General features: G+C 43.7%; 1 protein-coding gene across 2 annotated transcripts; it reads left to right on the top strand.

Annotated features, from left to right (window-relative positions):
- Positions 1–3,481: 3,481 nt before the first annotated feature.
- LOC123065056 (ankyrin-1) lies at positions 3,482–8,603 on the top strand. Of its 2 annotated transcripts, none has more exons than XM_044488423.1 (12): positions 3,482–3,733; positions 3,836–3,889; positions 4,020–4,190; positions 4,311–4,442; positions 4,609–4,748; positions 4,839–4,925; positions 5,049–5,177; positions 5,781–5,933; positions 6,743–6,844; positions 7,774–7,941; positions 8,034–8,113; positions 8,315–8,603. In XM_044488423.1, exons 1-12 carry the CDS (start codon positions 3,598–3,600, stop codon positions 8,364–8,366), a joined length of 1,404 nt encoding a protein of 467 aa, XP_044344358.1. In that variant the 5' UTR covers positions 3,482–3,597; the 3' UTR covers positions 8,367–8,603. The 2 variants fall into 2 exon arrangements, with proteins under 2 accessions (XP_044344358.1, XP_044344357.1); XM_044488422.1 differs by having other exon boundaries at positions 4,020–4,199.
- The last annotated feature ends 17,112 nt before the right edge of the window (positions 8,604–25,715 follow it).

Here is a 25,715-nt window from a genome sequence, read left to right as displayed (position 1 = left end):
CTCGGTCTCTCGGGTATACAAGTAGGGTGGATTATTGTATCTGGTTCTTGTACATTTCCCACAAATAAGAGCATATTTTTGTGGTACAATTGTGTCGACTCATAGTACCACAACCTGTACCACCCGCTTGCTAGTGTCAGGCTGGCAATTGTACCACCCGCTTGTTGGAGTCGCACCACCCGTTGCGGTCATTGTTGCATCATGATGTCGTTGCAGAGCCGGCGATGCTCCATCGCAGCATCGGCAACCGCACACTATGCTCTATCACAATGCCGACGGCCACGAGTAGAAGCTCCACCCGTGGCACTTGATGATGCTTCCATTAGATGCTCCATCACGATGTCGGTGATGCTCCATCAGTGTAGGGATTGGCAGATGCGCATGCGTGGTCGGTGTCAGAACCCTCTCTTGATTTGTGGTAGTAGGGATGGTGGTCGACGTAGGGAGCTCGTCCCCATAGTCGGCATGACGAGGCCCACATGACGAAAGAGAAATGGGAAGAAGAGAACATGCGGAGGAGAAAGACCGTAGATAGAATAAGGTTGGGAGGGGGGCAGGCCCCACAAGGAGCATGTGTCGAGCGGAGGAGGTGGTTGAAGGGAGGAAGGAATTAGTCGGTGGAATTAAGTAGTTTTCGATAAATCAAAGAGAGGTTACTCTTAGTTTTTTTTATGGGAGACAAAGGTCACTCTTAGTCTAAGCGGCCAAGTCTGCAGAAAGGGTAGTCACAGAAGGACTCAGACTGCAGCGAAGCAGAAGCAGTACCAGCAGAGTTCTATGAGGGTGCCCTGCTCCCCCCTAAGGTATGCGTGCTTGCATGGAGTGTTGTCACAAGTTCACTTGCTACTTGGGCCAACAAAGCTTCACGACACCTCGAGGTTACTGACATCTGCCCCCTATGTGGTGTTGAACGCGGGGACGGATTCCACGCGCTTTGTAGGTGCCCACTAGCAAGGGAGCTCTGGAGAGTCATGGCAAAGGAGTGGAATATACCCAAGGTGGAGACCATCCAGGACACGGGGCCAGAGTGGCTATTCTCCCTGTTGGAATCCTTGGATGAGATGGCGAGGCTGGTGGTCCTCATGATCATGTGGAGAGTATGACATGTTCGCAATGAGATTACCCATGACAAACCGCACCTCCTACTGAGGCCTCTCGTCGTTTCTTACATGGCTACGTTACTTCACTATTATGCATCTAGCAACATCCACAGGCCAATATGGAGAAGCGGAAGATGGTGGTTTGCGATGCCCCGCCGCGCGTGCAACCCAGCAGGATAGCAACGACGCGGCCGAGATGCCCCCCCTCCCCCAGCATGGGCTGGGACAAACTTAACACGGACGGCGGCTTTGTTGCAGCCACAAGAGCAGCGGGCGAAGGCATGATCCTTAGAGATGATAGAGGGAATATCATCTATAGCGCATGCAGAGAAATCCACACATGTGAGAGTGCGCTAGAGTCAGAGCTCTAAGCTTATAGAGAAGGCATAGACCTTGCCTTACACAGGATTACGATGCCTATCATTGTTGAGATGGATAGTGCAGAGGCAGTGGCGATGCTCAAAGCACCCAGACAGATAGATCACAACACCGGTCTCTCGTTGAAGAGATAAGCAGCCTAGCAGCCCTTCAGGCTAGAGAGCTTGTATTCGCGCAGTGTAGCCGTTGGCAGAACAACGCTAGTCACATGATGGCCGCATATGGCTGTAGTACCCCCCCCCCCTACGACAGTCTGGTTCGCAGGAGGACCGGACTTTCTCGTAAACTTGCTTAAGGCTGAGAGGCCTCCTTGAGTAATGACCCCCCCCCCCCCCCCCGCGCGCGCAAAAGAAAAAGAGTTCTATTCAAAGTTTGCTGCAGCACTGGATCTGGTTGGCCTCCAGCTCCTTCTGTCCCTCAATCCAATGTGTGATATTTTTAATGGGCTTCAGTCTCAACGCTATCGTCAGGGTCACCAGCCTATTGTACCCATTATTCTGACTTAGCCTTGCTTAAACAGAAGAGGCTTGGTTAGCATCCTTTCTATCAGGTGTTGTTCTTTGCTACCAACAATTCTTTAAGCACGCGGTGAAGTAAATAATAGTGCAATTGCTGACAGTAGAACCCCCAAGAAATCTCACAGTATAGGCCGATATCTTTGTGCAGTGTCATTTACAAGCTATGCTCCAAAGTCTTGGCAAATAGGCTGAGAGAAGTACTGGATGAGATCATTTCCGAGGACTTATTAAATAGGGGTGCTTTTTCTACGAATATAATCAATTCCATAATGCTATCCGCTTTGACGAAGCAAATCAGATGACGAGCGATCTACGCCTCAAAAAGGAGAAGAAGTGGTTCTCGAGCAAAAAGTCACTTTCGATGTAGAAAGTAGGAAACCAAGGAAGCAGGCATTGACAAAGAGTGAATCTTTATCCGATCCTATAATGGCTCAATCCGATCCAACAACGGTACTTCCAAAGGCTCCTCGGCTAAGAAAGATAATAGTTGTATTGGCAAGGCATGAAAGGGATTTTCTAATGCTATCCGAAGACGAATCGGAATACGGAACCGGAAGCCGTAGCCCAGAACCTTTAGCTTGAGCGAAAGGGGAGGAAACCGGCTATTCAAACTGGCGGGTGGGTGGATACCCTAGTGCTTATTGCTTTGTTGGAGCAGGGGCGGAGAGGCATTCATTAGTTTGACAACACAAGGGTGTCATGTGGAGAAAGAGAATTGAACTATTCTCCGGGTACTGATACCGCTTAAGCCCAAGCAAGTGAAGAAATCCTGCAAGATGGACTTGATTTACTTTCCTTTCCAAGACCTGTAACATATAGTTTGGGTATACCACTATCACCTATCGAAATGAAACACTAACCTGCCCACGACCCCCTATACCGGATACCTTTGCTTTGAAACCAATGACTAGTAGAGGATTTCGAGGAACAACAGCAAAGGGAAGTAGGGATTGGCTTTCCTGGGATTAGTATTCGGATTTCGCTGGTCTTGCCAATGGTTGTTATTCAAAAGAAGGGTTCGCACCGGCAAAGAAGAATATATTTTCTAGTTGTAGCTTTCGAGGAGAAAAAGGATTGAATCAAAGGGACAAGCAAAGACAAAGCAATGGCATGTTTGGAATTCCATAGAGGAATCCCCAAGCAAAGGCCCGGACGCTAACGCTATTGATATTCCTAGCGCTTGTTTTCGTAGGATGCCGAGGACTCTTACTTGAATACAACTAGAGAATTATCAAAAGAATACGACTAGCTCTTTACCGCGGGATGCGTTGAGAGGAATCAATTGTTTAACCTGGTGAGCCCTCCGTTCAAAATCCAAGGGGTATGATTTGCCCGAGGAGTCGTGGATACACCTGGTCTTCGTAACCGTTGGCGGGCGCACGAGCCACATGCGGAGTAGGGATTCGTGTCCACCAACACCGGGCCCAGGCGATGTGCCGCGTCCCCGCCTTCCTTGCCCGCCAATATAAAGTGCGTGGACTCAACACCCGAGTAGAGGGAAACCCCAACTCCGAACCACAGCGCAGCGCAGGGTTCTCCTCCCGTTCCGCGTCGCCGCCGTCGACGAAGCCGCCGATCGACCGTGATCGCAAGCCTTGGCCATGTCTCAGTTCAACTACTGCCCATCTGCCGACGACATCCACGAGGCCGGTAACAAGGCTCCCATGAACGATTCCCTCGAAGATAGCATCCACGAGGACGCCGGCAACAACGCTCCCATGAACGATTCCCTCGACGGTAGCCCCTGATTGCTTGCTTGCTTGCTCCCGCGTTCGTTCCCCTCCTTCTTTCTGAGCCCTGATTACGTTTCTAATGCTGACTGTGCGCGCGCGTGTGCAGACACGAAGGCTCTCATGAAGGCGGCCGTCGCCGGAGACCTCGATTCCCTCAAAGGTATCAGACTGCTCCCTCAACTTCATGAAATTGCTGTATAGTAATTTCACATATGCTCGCTTCTTTTCTTTTGGTCTTCTGTCTTTGCTAATTGGTCTATTATTTGTGATGGTTTTTTACTTTGGGAAAGATATTGTACAGAGCCTTACCAAAGGAAGTGGTGACCCATCGGCGATTTTTTCTTTCAACATCGACGGAGTTTCTGTGTTGCACGCCGCGGCAATGTTTGCCCAACTGGAGGTTAGCAAGTATTTGGTGGAGGAGCTGAAGGGAGATGTGAATGCTCCGGGATATGGAGCTGGTGCTGATGGTCTTTATCTATCGCTTTCTTCATGCTTAAAACCGGTGGCTTCCATGTCAATGTTTGCCAGCATATAATATCTTGGATTGTGTTGACCATGTGCTTGTTATGTTATCACAGGTATGACTCCATTTATAGTGTCTGCTCGGTCCGGTGATGTTGCTACTGTTAAGTATTTTCTTGATCGTGGTGGCGATTTAATGAAAGCAGATGACAAAGGACGCACCGTTCTTCACCATGCTGCCGCTAAAGGTTCTTCTCCCTAACACGCACATGCACACACACACGCGCGCGTGCGCAGACACACACATGATTTCTTGAAGTTGGTCGTTTTACTAGCTATGCTTTGCTAGTACACTCCCTTCGTTTAAATGTTTTGTTAGGACGTGACTTATGGGATCATTTTTGTTTATCACAGGACACTGCATGGTAACAAAGTTTCTCCTCTCAGAAGGAGTTCCAGTCGACATCAACTATGGTCGTGGAACACCACTCTTTGTGGCTGCTGAAAGTGGGGAGGATAAGACATTGGAGATTTTGTTGGACCACGGCGCAGATGTATATGTCCTTCACTTTTCTTATTTTCGTATCTCAAAAATAAAATCTTGGGTCACCTGCATTTATTAATACAAAATATCCGTCTTTCAGCCTAATACCAATGCCCATTGTTTGGGAAGTCCCTTCTTTATGGCTCTTACTAAGCATTCATTCAAATGCATGGAGACACTCGTTAAGGTTAGAATTATCTGGATTATTCCTCCATATATATGTTGTAATTTTGCTTACACTACCATCTCTATACTCTGATGTACATGGAGATATCATTGCTAATACTCATTTGCACAATCCTTTTCACAGGCTGGTGCCGATGTTAATTGGAAGACTTTCGGTCTCACTCCTTTGGGGTTTGCTACGGCGCGAGGAGGTTATACCAACTTCATTCGGTTCCTCTTGGATGTTGGAGCAGATGCTAATATTTCTGATGATGTATGTTTTGTATTTTTCTCTATATTTTGCTGGTCTCTATGCAACATATCGCCGCATTCTCATAAAGCTTTCAGTGGTACTTTTATACAACTTTTCTCATTATGATGGGGAGTTATTTGGGAATGCTTTTAGGTTGCTTTGCGCCGTTGATTATACTAACAGGAAATTGTACCTTGTGCCTAGTTAAGTTGCCTTACCTTGCATCAAAACAATCCATATCATTTAGCAAATAGTTTCTATGAGGGCTCCTCCCATAATGTGGTATTAATTTGCCACAGGCAATTGAACCCCGGTGAGCGCGGCGACACGATTGCAAGTCTAGCACTGGGATGCATCCCAATTCTCAATTGTTTATATCTATTTGTCATTTTCCGTTGATTGTCAGTTATTGAGTTCCTATTGAAGTACCAAAGCTATTTTATTCTACAAATGTTGCTATTTACTTGTACTTAGATACTGTTGACTTTGCGATAATATTACATTTATTGCATTGATTAAACAGCGTAATGTTCATTTTCTTTTCTATATCCCAACTGGTTCCCTTTTGAATGACAATTTTAAATTTGAAAATGAATGACAGTTATTTTTCCTTCTATTGGCCAGTTGGGTTGGTTGCCAGTACAGCTTGCTGCGGCACGTGATTGCAATGAAGAGGTTGAAATGTTGTTTCCTTTGACTTCCCCAATTCCAAATGTCCCAAACTGGACTATTGAGGGTGTAATTTCTCATGCAAAGATTGAAGCCAAAAAGCCACTGGTATGTTTCTGTTCGTGTGTTGTTTTGTACTACTGAATATTGCCTAAAAGCTTAAGTTTAATTTTGGTATTCTATTCTGAATTTGTCCATTAAGTGCTATTATAAGCTATAAGGTTACTATATGCATGACACCGTATGTACATTGAGATAACCATGACTTATTTATTGGGGTAATCTTAGGTGTCCCAACCTGTGATAATCATAAAGATATTTTTTAACTCCTGACTAGCCTATAACAAATTAACTGTAATTTAGAAGGGTAATGTGATCATGCTGAGGTAGCATCTAGTCCTGGTCTAACAAGAGGGCTGCCTAACAATAGACATAATGAACCCATGTGTGGTATGCACTATCAATCCGTTAATGCAACACAAAATAAACAAACCCCGGTTTGTAATGAATTAAAAATACTAACCAAACTCGGTAAAAATCGTTGAGTAAAAGAGTTCTTCTACTTCCAAGCTTGGAAAGTACAAACACCATAAGATCGGCTCTAGACAATGAGTACAAACCCAGTCCCGGATTGGCGAGATCCACACAAACCATCACGTCCAAAGGTTACAAGAAAAATAACTCCGCCTAGCTAGGGTGGTGTTGGACAACCAATCCATAGACTAAGTTGACACCCATGCGAAGCGGCATGAGTAGTAGCATAAGTAAGCATGTCAAAGAGCTAGCCACCTAGACACCAAACTAGAGTGTTGAACACAATCTTGTTGAATTTCTTCATGATACAAATTATTATAGTAAATGATCATTATTAGCAAAATTTGAACATCTAGTTCATTGTTTCCTTATGTATTTTTCAGGACCAAAAGGCTTGCCAAAGAAGAAAAAGTTTCTTAAAGTTAGAAGCTGATATAGCATTCAAGCAGAAGGACTATAAGCTGGCATCAGAGTTGTATGACATGGTAAACCTCTTTTACATAACCTCTTATAGTTTAGGTGGTAAGATTTTGCTTGTTAATCAGGAACCAATTAACCAATCTATGTGCATTTTCTATTTTTACTAACTAGGTTTCTTACTGTATACTCTAATTAGATCAACTAAAGTTATGACTGGATCTGAGCAATGCCCATCTAAAATGAATATAATTTGAAGAAAGTATACATTAAGAATGAATTTAAAGTCATGCATCTTACTATTTGAGTAGAGTGAAAGAAGATGTTCTCATGGAGCCCGTTTAGGGGGCGACAAGGAATGAGTAAAAGCTATGTTTGCCTGGTTCTTGATGCATACTATTAGGGATGTGGAACAACAAATAGGTCAGATGTAGATGGAGTTAGTTCTCATACTTCTCTAGATATATCAATTGTTAATTTGCCATGTATGTAGTTGACATGATTTCATGTAATTTGTCACTGATTTAGACTAGTCTTAATTAATTCACGTAGGTCACGCATAGTAAGTAAATTTTGAATTCAGTTGAGAAACATATATAAATTATTTGTACATGTCAAACTTTCGTTGACTTCTTACATCTCCCGAATCCATATGAAATTGAAGTTATTTTTTCTTCTCGGCTAATATAAATATTTATATGGCTGTCCACTTTTTCTGTTTACATGTATGATTTGATGTCTACTTAGGTTTTTTGACAACATATCCAAATTGACTGTACATGTAAATTGAACAAGCCAACCGTTCTAGTAAGAGAATATGCTCCATATCCCCATTCTGCAGTATATTAATCCCTCCATAAAGAAATATTACTTACCTAGTAGTAAAGCTTTTAGACAGTTTTCTACGTGTCCATGAATAAGCGTTAGAAAAAACTTTTGTACGCCACCATTTTAAGTTTAGAATAATATTTCCATGTCCTCTTTCTATTGAGTGTAGGCAATAAGTCATGGAGAAAGTGCAGCACTGTACGCGAACAGGAGTCTTACTAAACTGCTAATGGGTGATGGTGAAGGTGCTTTGTCAGATGCTCTCTGGTGTAGAGTGTTGCGACCTCATTGGGCAAAAGCTTTCTATCGTGAAGGTGCAGCTCTCATGCTACTCGAGGTGAGTCTTGCTTGACATTGCCAGTGTCGTCCTAATTTGTTTCATATTGATCTTACAGTCTGGCCACTTTCTTTGTTTTTCTCTACACCCAGGAGTATGAACAAGCCTATGATGCTCTGTTGGATGCACAAAACTTGGATCCTGAGAGTGCTGAGATTGAACGTGAACTACGGTAACTACTCTCTTATGCTCGTCTCTTTTGAGTGTCCTCCAAATGCTGCTATGATTGTAGGCTGGCAAAGTACTTTATGGTGTCCTTTCTTATCTGCCACTTGTATACCTAACGATATCAACCCAAGAATGAATACTAGGTATTGAGTTGCATATCGACGGATTTCGGTAAAGCTGACGTTTCTATTCCATTTTCTCACAGGAAAGCTAGGGAACTCATGAAGAATATTCCTGGAGAACGTGAGCATGTGTGAGCATTGAGGCGTGCGCATCGGACGTAGGCCACAACATGTGCCCGTTTTTACCAAATTGGAGTTAGCAGGAACTTATGTTTTATTAGAAAAGAAACTTTTAAATGTATCGTGAATCATGCATCTTCGGACTGCTAAGTTGATTTTGTATGAGATTTTCTTGTTTGACCCATGGATATTAGTGGCCACGGCCATATCCAGTCCTTACCTTTTGAATGAGTACTTGTGAAATTCTCAATATGTAGTTTCCTTGTGCAAGACTTATTTTAACTTCAATGCACCGTAAAATGTACATAAAACGCATTTTTTCTAGTCTTATGATCTATATTTTTTACTTATGCCAAATTTTACGCAGTGAATCAATATGAATGTAACTATTTGTATTTCCAATGTAATTTATTTATGAAATTATCGTAAGATTACCTCAGGTGAAAAATAACTTATTATGCATTCTGAGTGATGAATAGACTTGAAAAGTTTGAATTTTGAAGTTTCCAAATTAAGGCCTCCATGGAGCTCAGTCTCCGTTTGACATTTTCGCCTTCTGGCTAACTTTAGCATGAATTACCCTAATTGGGAAGCCACCCACAGTGGCATATATAGTTTACATGGAAAACACAATGGCCAATGGCATTTCCCTTGGCCCACCTGCTCGCCCCTTTCCCCAACAAAATAGCCATGGAGTAAACCCTCCGAAGAGGTGTTTCTCCCCGAAGAGGTGTAGTTAACTTCTCAACATGCAGCGATGGTGAGTCTAAGCGCCACAAGTATCGAAGGGGTATGACAAAGCAAGGGCGGAAAGGGGGTATGACAAAGCAAGGATGACGATGAGACATGGTTCCTGGGGTTGAGCGTTGACAATGCTTCAGGTGGAGGAGAGTGTGAATGAAGCGAAAGCGGGCACTAAATTTAACACCTTGTTATTGGCCGGGTGCAACTATATATGCAAGTACAACTGAATTCAACATCGCGCGGTAAAAAAAATTAGTCTCTTGCCCCCTCACATGCTCACATGTTATCCCCCAACCCTTGCGATCTACTCCCTCCGTCCCATAATATAAGAGCGTCTTTTTATACTAATGTAGTGTGAAAATGCTCTTATATTATGAGATAGAGAAAATACCTCCTACACTAGTATGCTAGAAGGGGATATATGCATGCTTTGCTGCGCCGTATTTGTCCTTATCATCTTTTAGCTCATACCTTCGATACTGGGCACCTCCGCCTTGTATGCTTGTGACTCCAGCATGGTGTATGAAATGTTTACACATACATCTATTACGTTTTGACTTCTCCACCAGTTCAGCAAGCGATGTATTATTACCTTCGCGAGGAACACCCACCACAAAAAAGAGGAGCCGCCATTGAGCTTAGGATGTAGCGATAGGGATCATTAGAAGCTAGATGATGCAGAGAATAAAAATATGTCAAATTAAAGCTTTTTTTCCTAAAAATTAGAAGAGAGCTGCTAAATTTCCATTGATAGAAGAGGAAGTCAATGGCTGATATAAAAACCCAAAGAAAAGGAAACAAACAAAACCAACAAGGAGAGAGAGGTTGCCAGGGTAGATCAGCCTCAAACTGAGTCGTGAGCTTTGTCACCATCTCAAATTATCAACGAGGCTGCCTTAGCATGTCAAAATTCTTGGTATCGAAGATTCCCGGTTCCTCTCACACCAGATCTCCCATCACACAAGCGCGAGAAGGCACTTGATCCCTTTACCTGTTTTTTTTAGAAAAGGAGTATGACCCCCGGCCTCTGCATCTGGGCGATGCATGCGGCCACTTTATTAATTATTCTCATAAGACCTTACAAAGTCATACAACAACAAGACTAAAGCCACCGTCTAATCAACAACTGTCGCTACACCTATCCAATTGATGAAGGGGCGCTGATAGCCTGGGCCTAATACCAACCAGACATCGCAGCCAAACCTAAACATCTAAGACCTGAGGTCCCAACCAGGACGCCTGCCTGGTATGGGGCACCTACCAGTCCGGCGCACTCCTCAACCAGGATGCCTGCCGGGTGTGAGGCCGTGATGACCCACAAGTATAGGGGATCTATCGTAGTTCTTTCGATAAGTAAGAGTGTCGAACCCAACAAGGAGCAGAAGAAAATGATAAGCGGTTTTCAGTAAGATTTTCTCTGCAAGCACTGAAATAATAGGTGATAGATAATTTTGTGATAAGATAAATAGTAACGAGCAAAAGTAAATAAAGTAAATAAGGTGCAGCAAGGTGGCCCAATCCTTTATGTAGCAAAGGATAAGTCTAGACAAATTCTAATAATAATAAAGGAGCTCCCGAGGACACATTGGGAATTATCGTCAAGCTAGTTTCATCACGCTCATAAGATTCGCGTTCGGTACTTTGATAATTTGATATGTGGGTGGACCGACACTTGGGTACTGCCCTATCTTGGACAAGCATCCCACTTATGATTAACCCCTGTTGCAAGCATCCGCAACTACAAAAAGAAGTATTAAGGTAAACCTAACCACAGCATTAAACATAGGGGTCCATATCAGCCCCTAACGAAGCAATGCATAAACTAGGGTTTAAGCTTCTGTCACTCTAGCAACCCATCATTTACTTATTACTTCTCTATGCCTTCCTCTAGGCCCAAATAATAGTGAAGTGTCATGTAGTCGACGTTCAGATAACACCACTAGAGGAGAGACAACATACATCTCATCAAAATATCGAACGAATACCAAATTCACATGACTAATAATAGCAAGACTTCACCCATGTCCTCAGGAACTAAAGTAACTACTCACAAAGCATAATCATGTTCATAATCAGAGGTGTAATAATATGCATTAAGGATCTGAACATATAATCTTCCACCAAGTAAACCAATAAGTATCAACTACAAGGAGTAATCAACACTACTAGCAACCCACAGGTACCAATTTGTGGTTTTGGATACAAGATTGGATACAAGAGATGAACTAGGCTTTGAGAGGAGATGGTGCTGGTGAAGATGTTGATGGAGATTGACCCCCTCCCGATGAGAGGATCGTTAGTGATGATTTCCCCCTCCCGGAGGGAAGTGTCATCGGCAGAATAGCTCCGCCGGAGCCCTAGATTGATTCCACCAAGGTTCCGCCTCGTGGCGACGGATTTTCGTCCCGTAAACTTGCCCACGAATTTTTCCAGGACAAAACCCTTCATATAGCAGAAGATGGTCGCCGGAAGCCCACCGGGGGGCCTAGGAGATAGGGGGCGCGCCCTATAGGGGGGGCGCGCCCCCCTGTCTCCTAGACAGGGTGTGGCCCCCCTGGTCTATTTCTTTTGCTCATAATTCTTTAATAAATCCAAAAAGTGGTTTCGTGGAGTTTCAGGACTTTTGGAGTTGTGCAGGATAGGTTTCCAACGCTTGCTCCTTTTCCAGCCAGAATTCCGGCTGCCGGCATTTCCCCTCTTCATGGTAAACCTTGTAAAATAAGAGAGAATATCCATAAGTATTGAGATATAATGTGTAATAATAGTCCATAATGCCATAAATATTGATATAAAAGCATGATACAAAATGGACGTATCAACTCCCCCAAGCTTAGACCTCGCTTTTCCTCAAGCGAAAACCGAGATCGATAAATATGTCCACATGTTTAGAGATAGAGGTGTCGATAAAAATAAAATACGGACATGAGGGCATCATGATCATTCTAATAACAGCAACATATATATAGATTTTGTCATATGATTTCCTACGTTCAAGTAATAAGCAATTCACAATGTCAAGTATGGTTCATAAACTTCATTGGGAACTAACAAACTATAATCTCAGTCATTGAAGCAATTGCAATTTATCATAACATCAGAAAGAGTCAATAATAGAGCTCTTCAGCAAGATCACATACTCAACTATCTCGTAGTCTCCCATAATTTTTAACACTCACGCAATACTTGTGGTTATAGAGTTTCAGCCGGACACTGAGAAAGATATGGGCTTATTGTATTGCCTCCCAACGCACTCACCCTTAGGTGATGTCAACAATAATAGCCTATGCCAACTTACATTCAATTTGATATATGTATCATGACCTTTCAAACACGAGGAGCTTGCCAAAGGATAAAATAAAAAAGTGGAAAGGTGAGGATCACCTTGACTCAAGCATAAAGTAAAAACATAAAGTAAAAGATAGGCTCTTCGCAGAGGGAAGCAGAGGTTGTCATGCGCTTTTTAGGGTTGGATACACAAAATCTTAATGCAAAAGAATGTCACTTTTTATTGCCCCTTGTATGTGGAACTTTATTATGCACTCCGTCGCTTTTATTACTTCCACAACAAGTCCGTACAAAGCTTATTTTCTCTGCACTAATAAGTCATGCATATTTAGAGAGCAATTTTTATTGCTTGCACCGATGACAACTTACTTGAAGGATCTTACTCAATCCATAGGTAGATATGGTGGACTCTCATGGCAAAACTAGGTTTAAGGAAGTTTGGAAGCACAAGTAGTATCTCTACTTGGTGCAAGGAGTTTTGGCTAGCATGAGGGGGAAAGGCAAGCTCAACATGTTCAGAAGGTCACTGACAATATACTTTAACTGAGATGTCGGAAAACATAAACCATTACGTTGTCTTCCTTGTCCAACATCAACTCTTTTAGCATGTCGTACTTAATGAGTGCTTCACAATCATAAAAGATGTCCAAGATAATATATCTATATGTGAACCCCTCTTTCCTTATCACTTCCTATTAATTGCAACGATGACCAAGGCTACGTTCATCAACTCTCAACAATTTTTATGCCTCATGCTTTCTATATGTTAAGTTATCACTATCCATAAGATCAATATGAACTCTTTTGTTCTTTCTACTTTCTCAAGATCATAGCAACAAAGCAAAGCCCTTGACTCAACACTAATCTTTATTATAGATAGCACACGGACTCGCTTACAAAAAGAGATCACAATGAAAACTCAAAACTACTTGAAATCAAAACTTCGAACTAATAGATCAAGATACTACTAAAAAGATCGAACTAAATAAAGCGGTAAAGATAGGAGTGTGATGGTGATACGATACCGGGGCACCTCCCCCAAGCTTGGCGGTTGCCGAGGAGAGTGCCCATACCCATGTGATTATTTCTCCTTCTTCGCGGTTGGTGTTGTGATCTTCTTGGCGATGATGCCCTTCAGGATACGGTTCTCCTCCTCGAGCTTATTGTTTTGTCGTTTGAGGTCCAAAATTTCTTTACGGAGCTTGCCCGTAACCGCCAAGGCTCCTTTTACCCAAGGATGCTGCATAGCTTCTGGAGAACACATGAAACTCTTTTTCATATTTTCATAAGAAAAAAATCTAGAGTTGGAAGGGATGATCGAAGCAGGGACAGCCAGGCTAGGGAGTTCCCCCATAGTGAAATCAGCTTGGAAACGAGAGGTAACTTCTTGATCTTCCTCCATGGCATCTATCCTTTTCAAAGCAGCCTCCATCTCATCCTCCATTGATGGTCCAAAGTGATAGGCATCTCCGTTTGCTCCTGGACCTGGCATTGGGTGAGACACCCAGCTCTTCCCAACTGATTCTTGAGAAGACATCTTGCTTAATTCTGCAACAGGAACAGCTCGAAACAAAAACAGAGGATATTTGCGTGATACGGTGGCCAAAACCTTCGGGAGTATATATATAATGATTTTTTGCCAACCAAAATACGTGACATACAAGAAAACGGAGTCCGGGGGGCACACGAGGTGCCCACGAGACAGGGGGGCGCGCCCTACAGGGGGGCGGCGCCCTCCTCTCTCGTGGGAGCCTTGTGTCCCTTTCGAACTACTTCTTTCTTCCTAAATTTTTTAAATAATCCAAAACCGATGAAAATTGCCATTAGAGTTGTTTTGGAGTCGGTATACTTACCGTACCAGGTACCTATGCCTTTTCGAAGTCTGGAACGTTCTGGAAAGTGTCTCTTATGTATTCCTCTAGGGTTATGGTTTCAATAATATTAGTTTCAACATTGATAGGATTACCTGAAATATAATGCTTGATTCTTTGACCATTAACCACCCTAGGATTTGTGCCTTTAAAGTTGTTAATTTTTATAGCACCGGAATGGTAGACCTCCTCGATAACGTAGGGACCTTCCCATTTTGAGAGAAGTTTTCCTGCAAAAAATCTTAAACGAGAGTTGAATAATAACACATAATCTCCTACGTTAAACTCACGCTTTTGTATCCTTTTATCATGCCAGCGTTTGACTTTTTCTTTGAAGAGCTTGGCATTATCATAAGCTTGGGCTCTCCATTCATCAAGTGAGCTAATATCAAACAACCTCTTCTCACCGGCAAGTTTGAAGTCATAATTGAGCTCTTTAATAGCCCAATATGCTTTATGTTCAAGTTCAAGAGGTAAATGACATGCTTTTCCATAAACCATCTTATACGGAGACATACCCATAGGATTTTTGTATGCAGTTCTATAGGCTCATAATGCATCATCAAGTTTTTTGGACGAATTCTTTCTAGATCTATTCACAGTCTTTTGCAAAATTAATTTGAGCTCTCTATTGCTCAACTCTACTTGACCACTAGACTGCGGGTGATAAGGAGATGCAATTCTATGATTGACATCGTATTTAGCAAGCATCTTACGGAAAGCACCATGAATAAAGTGTGAACCACCATCAGTCATAAGATATCTAGGGACTCCAAACCTCGGAAAAATAACTTCTTTAAGCATTTTAATAGAAGTGTTATGATCAGCACTACTAGTTGGAATAGCTTCTACCCACTTAGTAACGTAATCAACAGCAACTAAGATATGTGTATAACCATTGGAGGCAGGAAAAGGTCCCATATAATCAAAGCCCCAAACATCAAACGGTTCAATAACAAGAGAATAATTCATAGGCATTTCTTGACGTCTACTAATGTTACCTATTCTTTGGCATTCATCACAGGATACGACAAACTTACGAGCATCTTTGAAAAGAGTAGGCCAATAAAAACCGGATTGTAGTACCTTGTGTGCAGTTCTATCTCCAGCGTGGTGTCCTCCATAGGATTCAGAGTGACATTTGTGTAGGATTTGTTCCTGTTCATGCTCAGGCACACAACGTCTAATAATACCATCTACTCCTTCTTTATAAAGGTGTGGATCATCCCAGAAGTAATGTCTTAAATCATAGAAGAACTTTTTCTTTTGCTGGTATGTGAAACTAGGCGGTATATATTTAGCAACAATGTAATTAGCATAGTCAGCATACCAAGGTGCAGTACGAGAAGCATTGACAACCGCTAATTGTTCATCAAGAAAGCTATCATTAATAGGCAGTGGGGTCATCAAGAAAATTCTCTAACCTAGACAAGTTGTCTGCAACGGGGTTCTCAGCTCCCTTTCTATCAATAATATGCAAGTCAAATTCTTGGAGCAAGAGAACCCACCTAATGAGTCTAGGCTTAGCATCTTTCTTTTCCATAAGATATTTAATAGCAGCATGATCAGTGTGAATAGTAACTTTGGAATCAACAATATAAGGTCTAAACTTATCACATGCAAACACAACTGCTAAGAATTATTTTTCAGTGGTAGCATAATTTCTCTGGGAAGTATCAAGAGTCTTACTAGCATAATGGATAACATTCAATTTCTTATCGACTCTTTGCCCTAAAACAGCACCTACAGCATAATCACTAGCATCACACATAATTTCAAAAGGTAAATTCCAATCAGGTGGCTGAACAATAAGTGTTGTGATCAAAGCTTTCTTAAGTGTTTCAAATGTGTCTACACAATCATCATCAAAGAAAAAAGGAACATCTTTTTGCAATAAATTAGTCAGAGGCCTAGAGATTTTAGAAAAGTCCTTAATGAACCTCCTATAAAAACCGACATGACCAAGGAAACTTCTTATACCTTTTTATGTCCTTGGGACATGGCATCTTTTCAATAGCATCAACTTTGGCTTTATCAACTTCAATACCTCTCTCGGAGATCTTGTGCCCCAATACAATGCCTTCATTAACCATAAAGTGACACTTTTCCCAATTTAGGACGAGACTAGTGTCTTCGCATCTCTGCAAAACTCGATCAAGGTTGCTCAAACAATCATCAAAAGAGGATCCATAGACAGAGAAGTCATCCATGAATACCTCACAAATCTTTTCATAAAAATCGAAAAATATAGCCATCATGCATCTTTGAAAGGTAGCAGGTGCATTACATAAACCAAAAGGCATACGTCTATAAGCAAAAGTACCAAAAGGGCAAGTAAAAGTAGTTTTAGATTGATCCCCCGCTGACACAGGTATTTGAGAGAAACCAGAATAACCATCTAGAAAGCAAAAATGTGTGTCTTTGGATAGCCTTTCTAGCATTTGATCAATAAAAGTTAAAGGGTAATGATCTTTCTTAGTGGCTTTGTTTAACTTACGGAAATCAATTACCATCCTATAGCCTGTAATAATTATTTGCGGGATCAATTCATCTTTATCATTAGGAACAACGGTAATACCTCCCTTTTTAGGGACACAATGGACAGGGCTTCTCCATTCACTGTCAGCAATGGGATAAATAATACCTGCCTCAAGGAGTTTTAGAATCTCCTTTCTTACCACTTCCTTCATTTTGAGGTTTAATCGTCTTTGAGGATCTCTAACAGGTTTGGCATCTTTCTCCACTGAAATTTTGTGTTGACATAATGTGGGACTAATGCCCTTGAGATCATCTAGGGTATATCCAATAGAAGCTCGGTGCTTCTTCAGAGTTTTCAATAATCTTTCTTCTTCTTTCTCTGAAAGGTTAGCACTAATAATAACAGGATATATTTCTTTTTCATCAAGATAAGCATACTTGGGATTATCAGGTAAGGTTTGAGTTCAAACACAGGATCACCCTTGGGTGGAGGGGGATCCCCAAGAATTTCAACGGGAAGATTATGTTTTAGCATAGGTTTTTGTTTGAGGAACAATTCATCTATTTCTTCCCTTTCCTTCATAAACATATCGTTTTCATGGTCTAGCAAATATTGTTCTAACAGATCAGTTGGAGGAACAGCAATAGAAGCAAGACCAATAATCTCATCCTTACTAGATGATTCCTTTTCACGAGGTTGTCTACTAAACTTAGCGAAATTAAACTCATGAGACATACCATCTATACCAACAGTGACAATATTCTTTTCACAATCAATCTTAGCACTAGCAGTATGCAAGAAAGGTCTACCAAAAATAATGGGACAAAAATTATCTTGTGGGGAAGCAAGAACAAGAAAATCAACAGGGTATTTAATCTTTCCACACAAGACTTCAACATCTCTAACAATCCCAATAGTTTTAATGGTGTCCCTATTAGCAAGCTTAATAGTAACATCAATGTCTTCTAATTCAACAAGTGCAATGTCGTGCATAATTTCTTTATAAAGATTGTAAGGTATAGCATTAGCACTAGCACCCATATCACATAAGCCATGATAACAATGATCTTAACAGAAATAACAGGCGTGCCTACAATAGGTCTACGTGTCTTAGTATCGGGTCTAGCAATATTAGCAGTTTCACCCACGAAAGAAATAACATGCCCATCTAAGTCTTCATCCAGGAGATCTTTAATCATAGCAATACTAGGTTCAACATTAATTTGCTCAGGAGGTGTATAAGTCCTAGTATTACTCTTGTGAACAACAGTCGAAGCTTTAACATGATCTTTTATCCTAACAGGAAAAGGAGGTTTTTCAACATAAGTAGTAGGAATAATAGGATCACTATATGTAATAGTCTTTTCTTCGACTGTAATAGGTGCAACTACTTTCACTTCAACATGAGGATTATATTTAAACCACTTCTCTTTAGGGAGATCAATGTGAACAGCAAAAGTTTCACAAAAAGTAGCTACTATCTCAGAGTCAAGTCCATACTTAGAGCTAAATCCACGGAAAGCGTCGGTATCCATAAAAGATTTAACACAATCAAACTTAGGTGTCATACCTGACTCCTTACCATCGTCAGAACCCCAATCTTCAGAGTTGCGTTTAATTCTTTCCAATAAGTCCCATTTGAAATCAATAGTCTTCAGCATATAGGAACCAGCACAGGAAGTATCGAGCAAGTTGTGATTATCAAGAGAAAGCCAAACATAAAAATTCTGAATAATCATTTCCCGAGAGAGCTCATGATTGGGGCATGAATATAACATTGACTTAAGCCTCCCCCAAGCTTGAGCGATGCTTTCTTCTTCGCGAGGCCAGAAATTATATATGTAATGATGATCACGATGAACAAGATGCATAGGATAGAACTTATGGTGAAATTCCAATTTCAATCACTTATAATTCTAAGATCTTGTGTCATCACATAGCCTATACCATGTCATTGCATCTCCCTTCAAAGATAAAGGAAAGACCTTCCTTTTGACAACATCATCGGGAATACCTGCAAGCTTAAATAATCCACAAACTTCATCCACAAAGATAAGGTGTAAATCGGGATGCAAAGTTCCGTCTCCTGCAAAAGGATTAGCTAGCAGTTTTTCTATCATACCCGAAGGAATCTCAAACTAAATATTTTCATAAAGTTCAGTAGGTTGAGGAGCATCTCTTTGCTCCTCTAGTTGGGGTGAAGATACCCCAAACAAGCAACTCAAAGGATTAGTTTCCATAGTGACAAGTAACAGAAAATTTCAGCACACTATATAATTGTTTCCTTACCAAGTTCCGCTCACCAAGAGCGCTACGCTCCCCGGCAACGGCGCCAGAAAAGAGTCTTGATGACCCACAAGTATAGGGGATCTACTGTAGTCCTTTCGATAAGTAAGAGTGTCGAACCCAACGAGGAGCAGAAGGAAATGATAAGCGGTTTTCAGTAAGGTTTTCTCTGCAAGCACTGAAATAATAGGTGATAGATAATTTTGTGATAAGATAAATAGTAACGAGCAAAAGTAAATAAAGTAAATAAGGTGCAGCAAGGTGGCCCAATCCTTTATGTAGCAAAGGATAAGCCTGGACAAATTCTAATAATAATGAAGGAGCTCCCGAGGACACATTGGGAATTATCGTCAAGCTAGTTTCATCACGCTCATAAGTTTCGCGTTCGGTACTTTGATAATTTGATATGTGGGTGGACCGACACTTGGGTACTGTCCTTTCTTGGACAAGCATCCCACTTATGATTAACCCCTATTGCAAGCATCCGCAACTACAAAAAGGAGTATTAAGGTAAACCTAACCACAGCATGAAACATAGGGGTCCATATCAGCCCCTAAGAAGCAACGCATAAACTAGGGTTTAAGCTTCTGTCACTCTAGCAACCCATCATCTACTTATTACTTCCCTATGCCTTCCTCTAGGCCCAAATAATGGTGAAGTGTCATGTAGTCGACGCTCACATAACACCACTAGAGAAGAGACAGCATACATCTCATCAAAATATCGAACGAATACTAAATTCACATGACTACTAATAGCAAGATTTCACCCATGTCCTCAGGAACTAAAGTAACTACTCACAAAGCATAATCATGTTCATAATCAGATGTGTAATAATATGCATTAAGGATCTGAACATATAATCTTCCACCAAGTAAACCAATAAGTATCAACTACAAGGAGTAATCAACACTACTAGCAACCCACAGGTACCAATTTGTGGTTTTGGATACAAGATTGGATACAAGAGATGAACTAGGGTTTGAGAGGAGATGGTGCTGGTGAAGATGTTGATGGAGATTGACCCCCTCCCGATGAGAGGATCGTTGGTGATGACGTTGGTGATGATTTCCCCCTCCGGGAGGGAAGTGTCCTCAGCAGAACAGCTCCGCCGGAGCCCTAGATTGATTCCGCTAAGGTTCCGCCTCGTGGCGGCGGAGTTTCGTCCCGTAAGCTTGCCCACGAATTTTTCCAAGACAAAATCCTTCATATAGCAGAAGATGGTCACCGGAATCCCACCAGGGGGCCCAAGAGATAGGGGGGCGCGCCCTATGGGGGGCATCCCCCTGTCTCCTGGACAGGGTGTGGGCCCCCTGGTCTATTTCTTTTGCTCATAATTCCTTAATAAATCCAAAAGGTGGTTTCGTGGAGTTTCAGGACTTTTGGAGTTGTGCAGAATATGTTTCCAACGTTTGCTCCTTTTCCAGACAGAATTCTAGCTGCTGGCATTCCCCCTCTTCATGGTAAACCTTGTAAAATAAGAGAGAATAGACATAAGTATTGAGATATAATGTGTAATAACAGTCCATAATGCCATAAATATTGATATAAAAGCATGATGCAAAATGGACGTATCAGGCCGCCGCATCCACCTGCCATGAGTCCATCTTCAGAGCTATACTATTGCATACCGTGTCAGGTCTCTCTGCCATCGACGCCACCACGACGCTAGACATCGTCGTCCTCCTGCGCGAGTCCATCCTCCCACATCAAACTCCGAATCTGCACTGCACCACGCCGTCAAGATCCGTCGCCATCAATGTATGGATGAAGCACCACTCCACCAAAGAAGCCGTCCGCTGGTCCCGCGAAGCCGAGTGCACCTCCAAGAATGCCGCCCCAAGGGGGTTACGACACATGATTGCCGCCAACATCTGATCAGCTGATCTAGGGTTTCCCCCGGAGGTATTGGGTGGAGTTGGGAGCTTCACCTCGGTGATGCCTTCATGAAGGAAACGATGATAAGATCATCGTCATCACCGGCTCCGTCCATCGACCGAAGACCAGGTTTTCACCCGGATCCGTCCCAAGAAATCCACCCAACAACCTATGCACTGTCTCGACCGCCTTCAAAGCCCCAGATCCAGCCGCCTAGATCTGGCGACCAAGCGCAGCAACAGTGCCATCGTGGGATCCCTGGCGCACCGGCCCTGCCTGAGTGTGCCACCACTGGAGCTTAGGAGGAGGGCTCCCACCCCGCCTCGCCAAACCGTGAAAGCCGCCGAGATAGATCCCGCGTGCTCGTCACCGCCTCTGATCCGAACCAATCCGCAAACAGATCGCCATCACAGATCCGCCTTGGACAGGGACTGCACCACGCCATGCTGTCGCGGGAAGCCCGAGCTTCACCCGCCACCACGTCCAGGGCCGCCGCCCCGGGATCCAGACAGAACATCGCCGCTGCCACCGGCCTTGTTCCGTCGCCGCCGACCGGCCACTGCGACCTCCGCCGCCATGCCGCCGACGGATCTGGGCGAGGATAGCCATCATCCCCGAGGACACACGCCGCAGCCTCTTCTCCGCGTACTCGCACGGGAAGCCACCATGGCCGCGTCCCCACCCCTCGCCGGATGCCGTGCATGTGCCGCCCCGCCGCCGGCGAAGGCCGACGCCACGAGGAGACCCGCACACAGCCTCCACACAGCTAGGCGTCGACCCATCTGCAGCCGCGCCATGGGCCCGCCGGCGTCAAGATCTTCGCTGCCGCGCCGCCAGGATCCGCCAAGATCCATGTACTGTTGATGGAGGGGCTCTCTCGTGCATGAAGGAAAACATTGCAGGGGATCCAAGTTGGCCAGCCAGGATACATGATGGAATTGCATCATCTTGGTAATATCAGCGATGGTTGCCCATACCTTGTGGGTCCACGTGCACTTCGAAAGGATGTGTGATGACATCTCGAGGTTGCGCGTGCAGAGGGGCCAAAAGTAAATTCTCCCATCCCCAGTTCATGAGAACATCAATGGTCAAAATCTTGCGTTGAACCGTCATCCAGAGGAACAAAAGTTAATACCTTTCATGGCCATAACACATCGACAATGAGTTGAGGTGCATGCACATATATAGCAGGAAAAAAGAGGCAACAACATTAGCATATTGAAAAATATCTACAATAGATAATCTTCTATGAACATGCATGGTTGCTTTAGAAGTAGGATAGAACTCGTTATTAAAAATATTACATGATACAAGTTGGCATAATCAACCTCACAAAGAACTGCATTTGAGTGGATAACAATTAACATTAGAGTAAATAATTATGGAACATATCACGTCGTATAAGGCTATAATTATTAAACATGGAGAGAAGATCTGCAGCACACCAGTATCTATTGTTTGTCCTTTCAGAATGAGTCCACTCATATCCCTAATGCTCGAAATGAGAGTCTGAATCTTTAAACAAAATCACAATGCTAGTATATGAATGCCGCTGAAATAAACAGGTGTTCTTTTTTCTACACCCTATCTTCTATTTCTGCATTTCTCTTGGTCCATGTGTGTGGGGAAGACTGGGTAGCTCTGAAACAAACCCTACCATTTTGCACCAACAAATAGAGAAAAAATAATATATTATGGGGATGGTATCTTAAACACTTAGGCATAACAAAAGAGACTGATAACTGAATTATAAAAGCTCCAGGATAAAACCTTGCTTCTGCATACCCAGTAAAGTTGTGTTAATTATTTGTAGAAACTGGTTACGCTTTGAATGTCCATACAAAACAGAACTACGCTTGCATAGTAATCTTGAATCCCCTCATATGTGTTCCGGTCCTACATACTATTGTCCCTATTCTTCTTCTCTACATTCACTATACTTTAATTTCATGTATGCTATGGATCATAATAATGTTGTATATATGTGCAACTGCCATGAAACATCAGTGGAAGTTATATTTAATATATGACCATTCAATTACGCCCACATAAGTGTAAATCAGTCGGGTGTGTGCTCATTTTGATTCTATTCGCTTGATGCTTCATTTGACTTTTTGAGTAATAAAATCCACCCTTTGTCCAAAAAAGTGTAAATCCCCCTTTGTTTACCTCATGATATTTCCGAGAAACTTGCTGAGCAGGCAAAAGTGCTTCACATTTCAACATAACACTACAGTCTATATAAATGGTCTGATCCTATTCACCATACCTCCAGAAGAAAAGGGATTGATTTCCATAGGACAAACACCGGCCCAATCATGAAGATATTAATTTATCAAGAAACAATAATGTCAGCAAAGTAGCACCATTCCTTTTCCTAAACCATGAATTCATCAAAAGAACCTAGAACACAGGAAGCAGAGCATGAGGAGAAACTGAAGAAAAAAAGGGGGATCACAATTCATTCACAGTCTGGGTGATGATGCTGGGTATATCAAAGAGATGATATACCTGACGGGGTGGATGCGGCGAGGTCTCCGGCGTCGAAACCTTGCTCGACAGTGTCATCCTCCTCGCTCCGTTCGGCGCCAGGCGCCGCGTGTGCCGTGGAAGCGGAGCGGCTCTACTGCCGGTCGGGCGACGGCTACCTCTGCGTAGGCCACAACGCGTGCGTGTCTGACTCTACGAGGTCTGCAAGCACGCGCCCGACGCGGTCACCTGCCGCGCCGACGCGTGAAGCCATGAGCGGCTCGCCGATGCTCTCCAGCTCGTCCCCTCCCCGTCCTCCACCGTCGACGCCAACGTCGCTGACAACGACCTCGTGGCTTCCATGGACGGAATAGGTCCTTCCCGAGCCCTAGGACAACACCGACTCGGACGCATACCAGTCCATGGACGGAATCAAGGCCATCGGGTGCCCGCAACACCAAGCTCGATCTCGCCGGCGGCACACTCTACCCCGCACGCTTTACCTTTACGTTGACAGTAGCACTATTTCGATTGAGTACAGCAATTCAGTTGAGGCCAGTATTTATGCATGAGGTTATATGGGATGCCCACTAAGTGCATCTCTACAGTCCTCCTCCTCCGTCCGCGGTTAGAGGATCAGTCCATGGACACGGATGTGAGATCTAGTCATTCAACGCTGTCCGCATACATTTGGTCTCACTAAATTCTTTTTAAAGTGTGCAAGTTCAAATGGCCGTATACATAGATTTATATTAGAGTATGTAATGGGTCTAAAGGGCCCGTTAGTTTTAGGGTTAATTAGAGATAAGGATCGCTTGCTTAGAGGTCAAGTAAGCCTTGCTTGGAAGTCAAGTAAACTTCTTTATTATATAAAGAGAGTAGATGTATCAATCTAATTAAGTAAGAATTAAAAAGGAAATCCCTTCCCTCTTGCCCGGCCGTGGGTAAAAAGGCCCCCGACCGGCCCTCTCGCGCCCTCCTTCTAGCAGCGTCATAACAATTTGGTATCAACTGGCTTCGGTTCGATCATGTCTTCACCGCCGCCAGGCCCGTCTCTTCCGCTGGCGGTCACCTCGTCGCCTCCGGCGACCACCACGACCGTCGCCCCGCTCCTGCCCGTGCCAGGATCCTCCGTCACGCCCGCTCCCGCCGTCCTCACCTTGGAGGAGGTGCTCGGGGTGCTGCGGGACCTAACCCAGGCGGTCCAGGAGATCCACATGTTATTGGTTGGGTCCTACAGGCCGCACCCGGCTGCGCCACCCATCGCCGCCCCCGCGCCACCGTGGCTGCCATGCCAGCCGCCGCACCAGGCGGCGTTTGCCGCGCTCGCCGGGTCACTGCAGCTGCCATCCATCGCCACCATCGCCCAGCCCTGACTGCAGTGGCAGCCGCCGCTCCTGGCGGCCTCCGCCGTGCCTGGCGCTCCGTCGCAGCAGCCGCTATTGCTGCCCGGCACGACACCGCAGCAGCCGCTACAGCTGCAATAGCCACTGCCAGTCAACTCCGCCACCCAGTATGGGATGCCCTATGACGGGACTGCGACGACCTCGTTCCCATCAGCGTCGCCGCCATCCCAGGGCGTCCACATCCAGCAGATCAAGTCCCCGCCGTCGCCGTCACAGCTTCTGTCTTGGAACGCTGGCCGCCCCGTGTCGGCGGTGGTGAGGGTGCAGGCTGCTGCGCGCGGCCTCCTAGCGCGTCGGCGTGTGCGGGAGATGCGTGGTCTGCAGTTGCCGCTCCTCCAAGTTACCCTTCGCTGCGCAAAGGACCTCACTCTCGTCCGCTGCATCGGGGATCACTCCTTTTGTCCAGGTGGTGTCCATGGAATCCAGGTGGCTGTACACGTGCATGTCCGACGTGCGGATGTTGTCCACTTTTTATTAAGTGGTCCAAAATAAAGCGCCCTAGTCCATTTCAGATTGAGAATAATAAAACAAGCCGAGATATAAAAGGCTTGTTTTTAGGTGTTAGGTTTGTGTTGCGTCGAGTCATGGTTATAAGTTGGTTAGGCTACAGCCCGAGGACAAGTTGCATGTCCAGGTGGGGTGTAGTGTTAGAGTACGTAATGGGCCTAATGGGCACGTTATCTTAGGGTTAATTAGAGATAAGGGTCGCTTGCTTAGGGATTAAGTAAGCCTTGCTTGGAAGTCAAGTAAACCTCTCTATATAAAGAGAGTAGATGTATCAATCTAATTAAGTAGGAATTAAAAAGGAAATCCCTTCCCTCTTGCTACACGTTCAAATAGTCGCATGCAACAGTATTTCAAATTTAAAAAAGTTAAAATATTACAATCTAACATTGTTGTCCCCTTTAACCGCTCACAGATGCTCAATCAGATATTCCTTCATCT

The sequence above is a fragment of the Triticum aestivum genome, chromosome 3B, assembly GCF_018294505.1.
Source record: "Triticum aestivum cultivar Chinese Spring chromosome 3B, IWGSC CS RefSeq v2.1, whole genome shotgun sequence".
Classification (NCBI taxonomy): domain Eukaryota; kingdom Viridiplantae; phylum Streptophyta; class Magnoliopsida; order Poales; family Poaceae; genus Triticum; species Triticum aestivum.
This window is presented reverse-complemented; position numbering and strand designations above follow the sequence as displayed.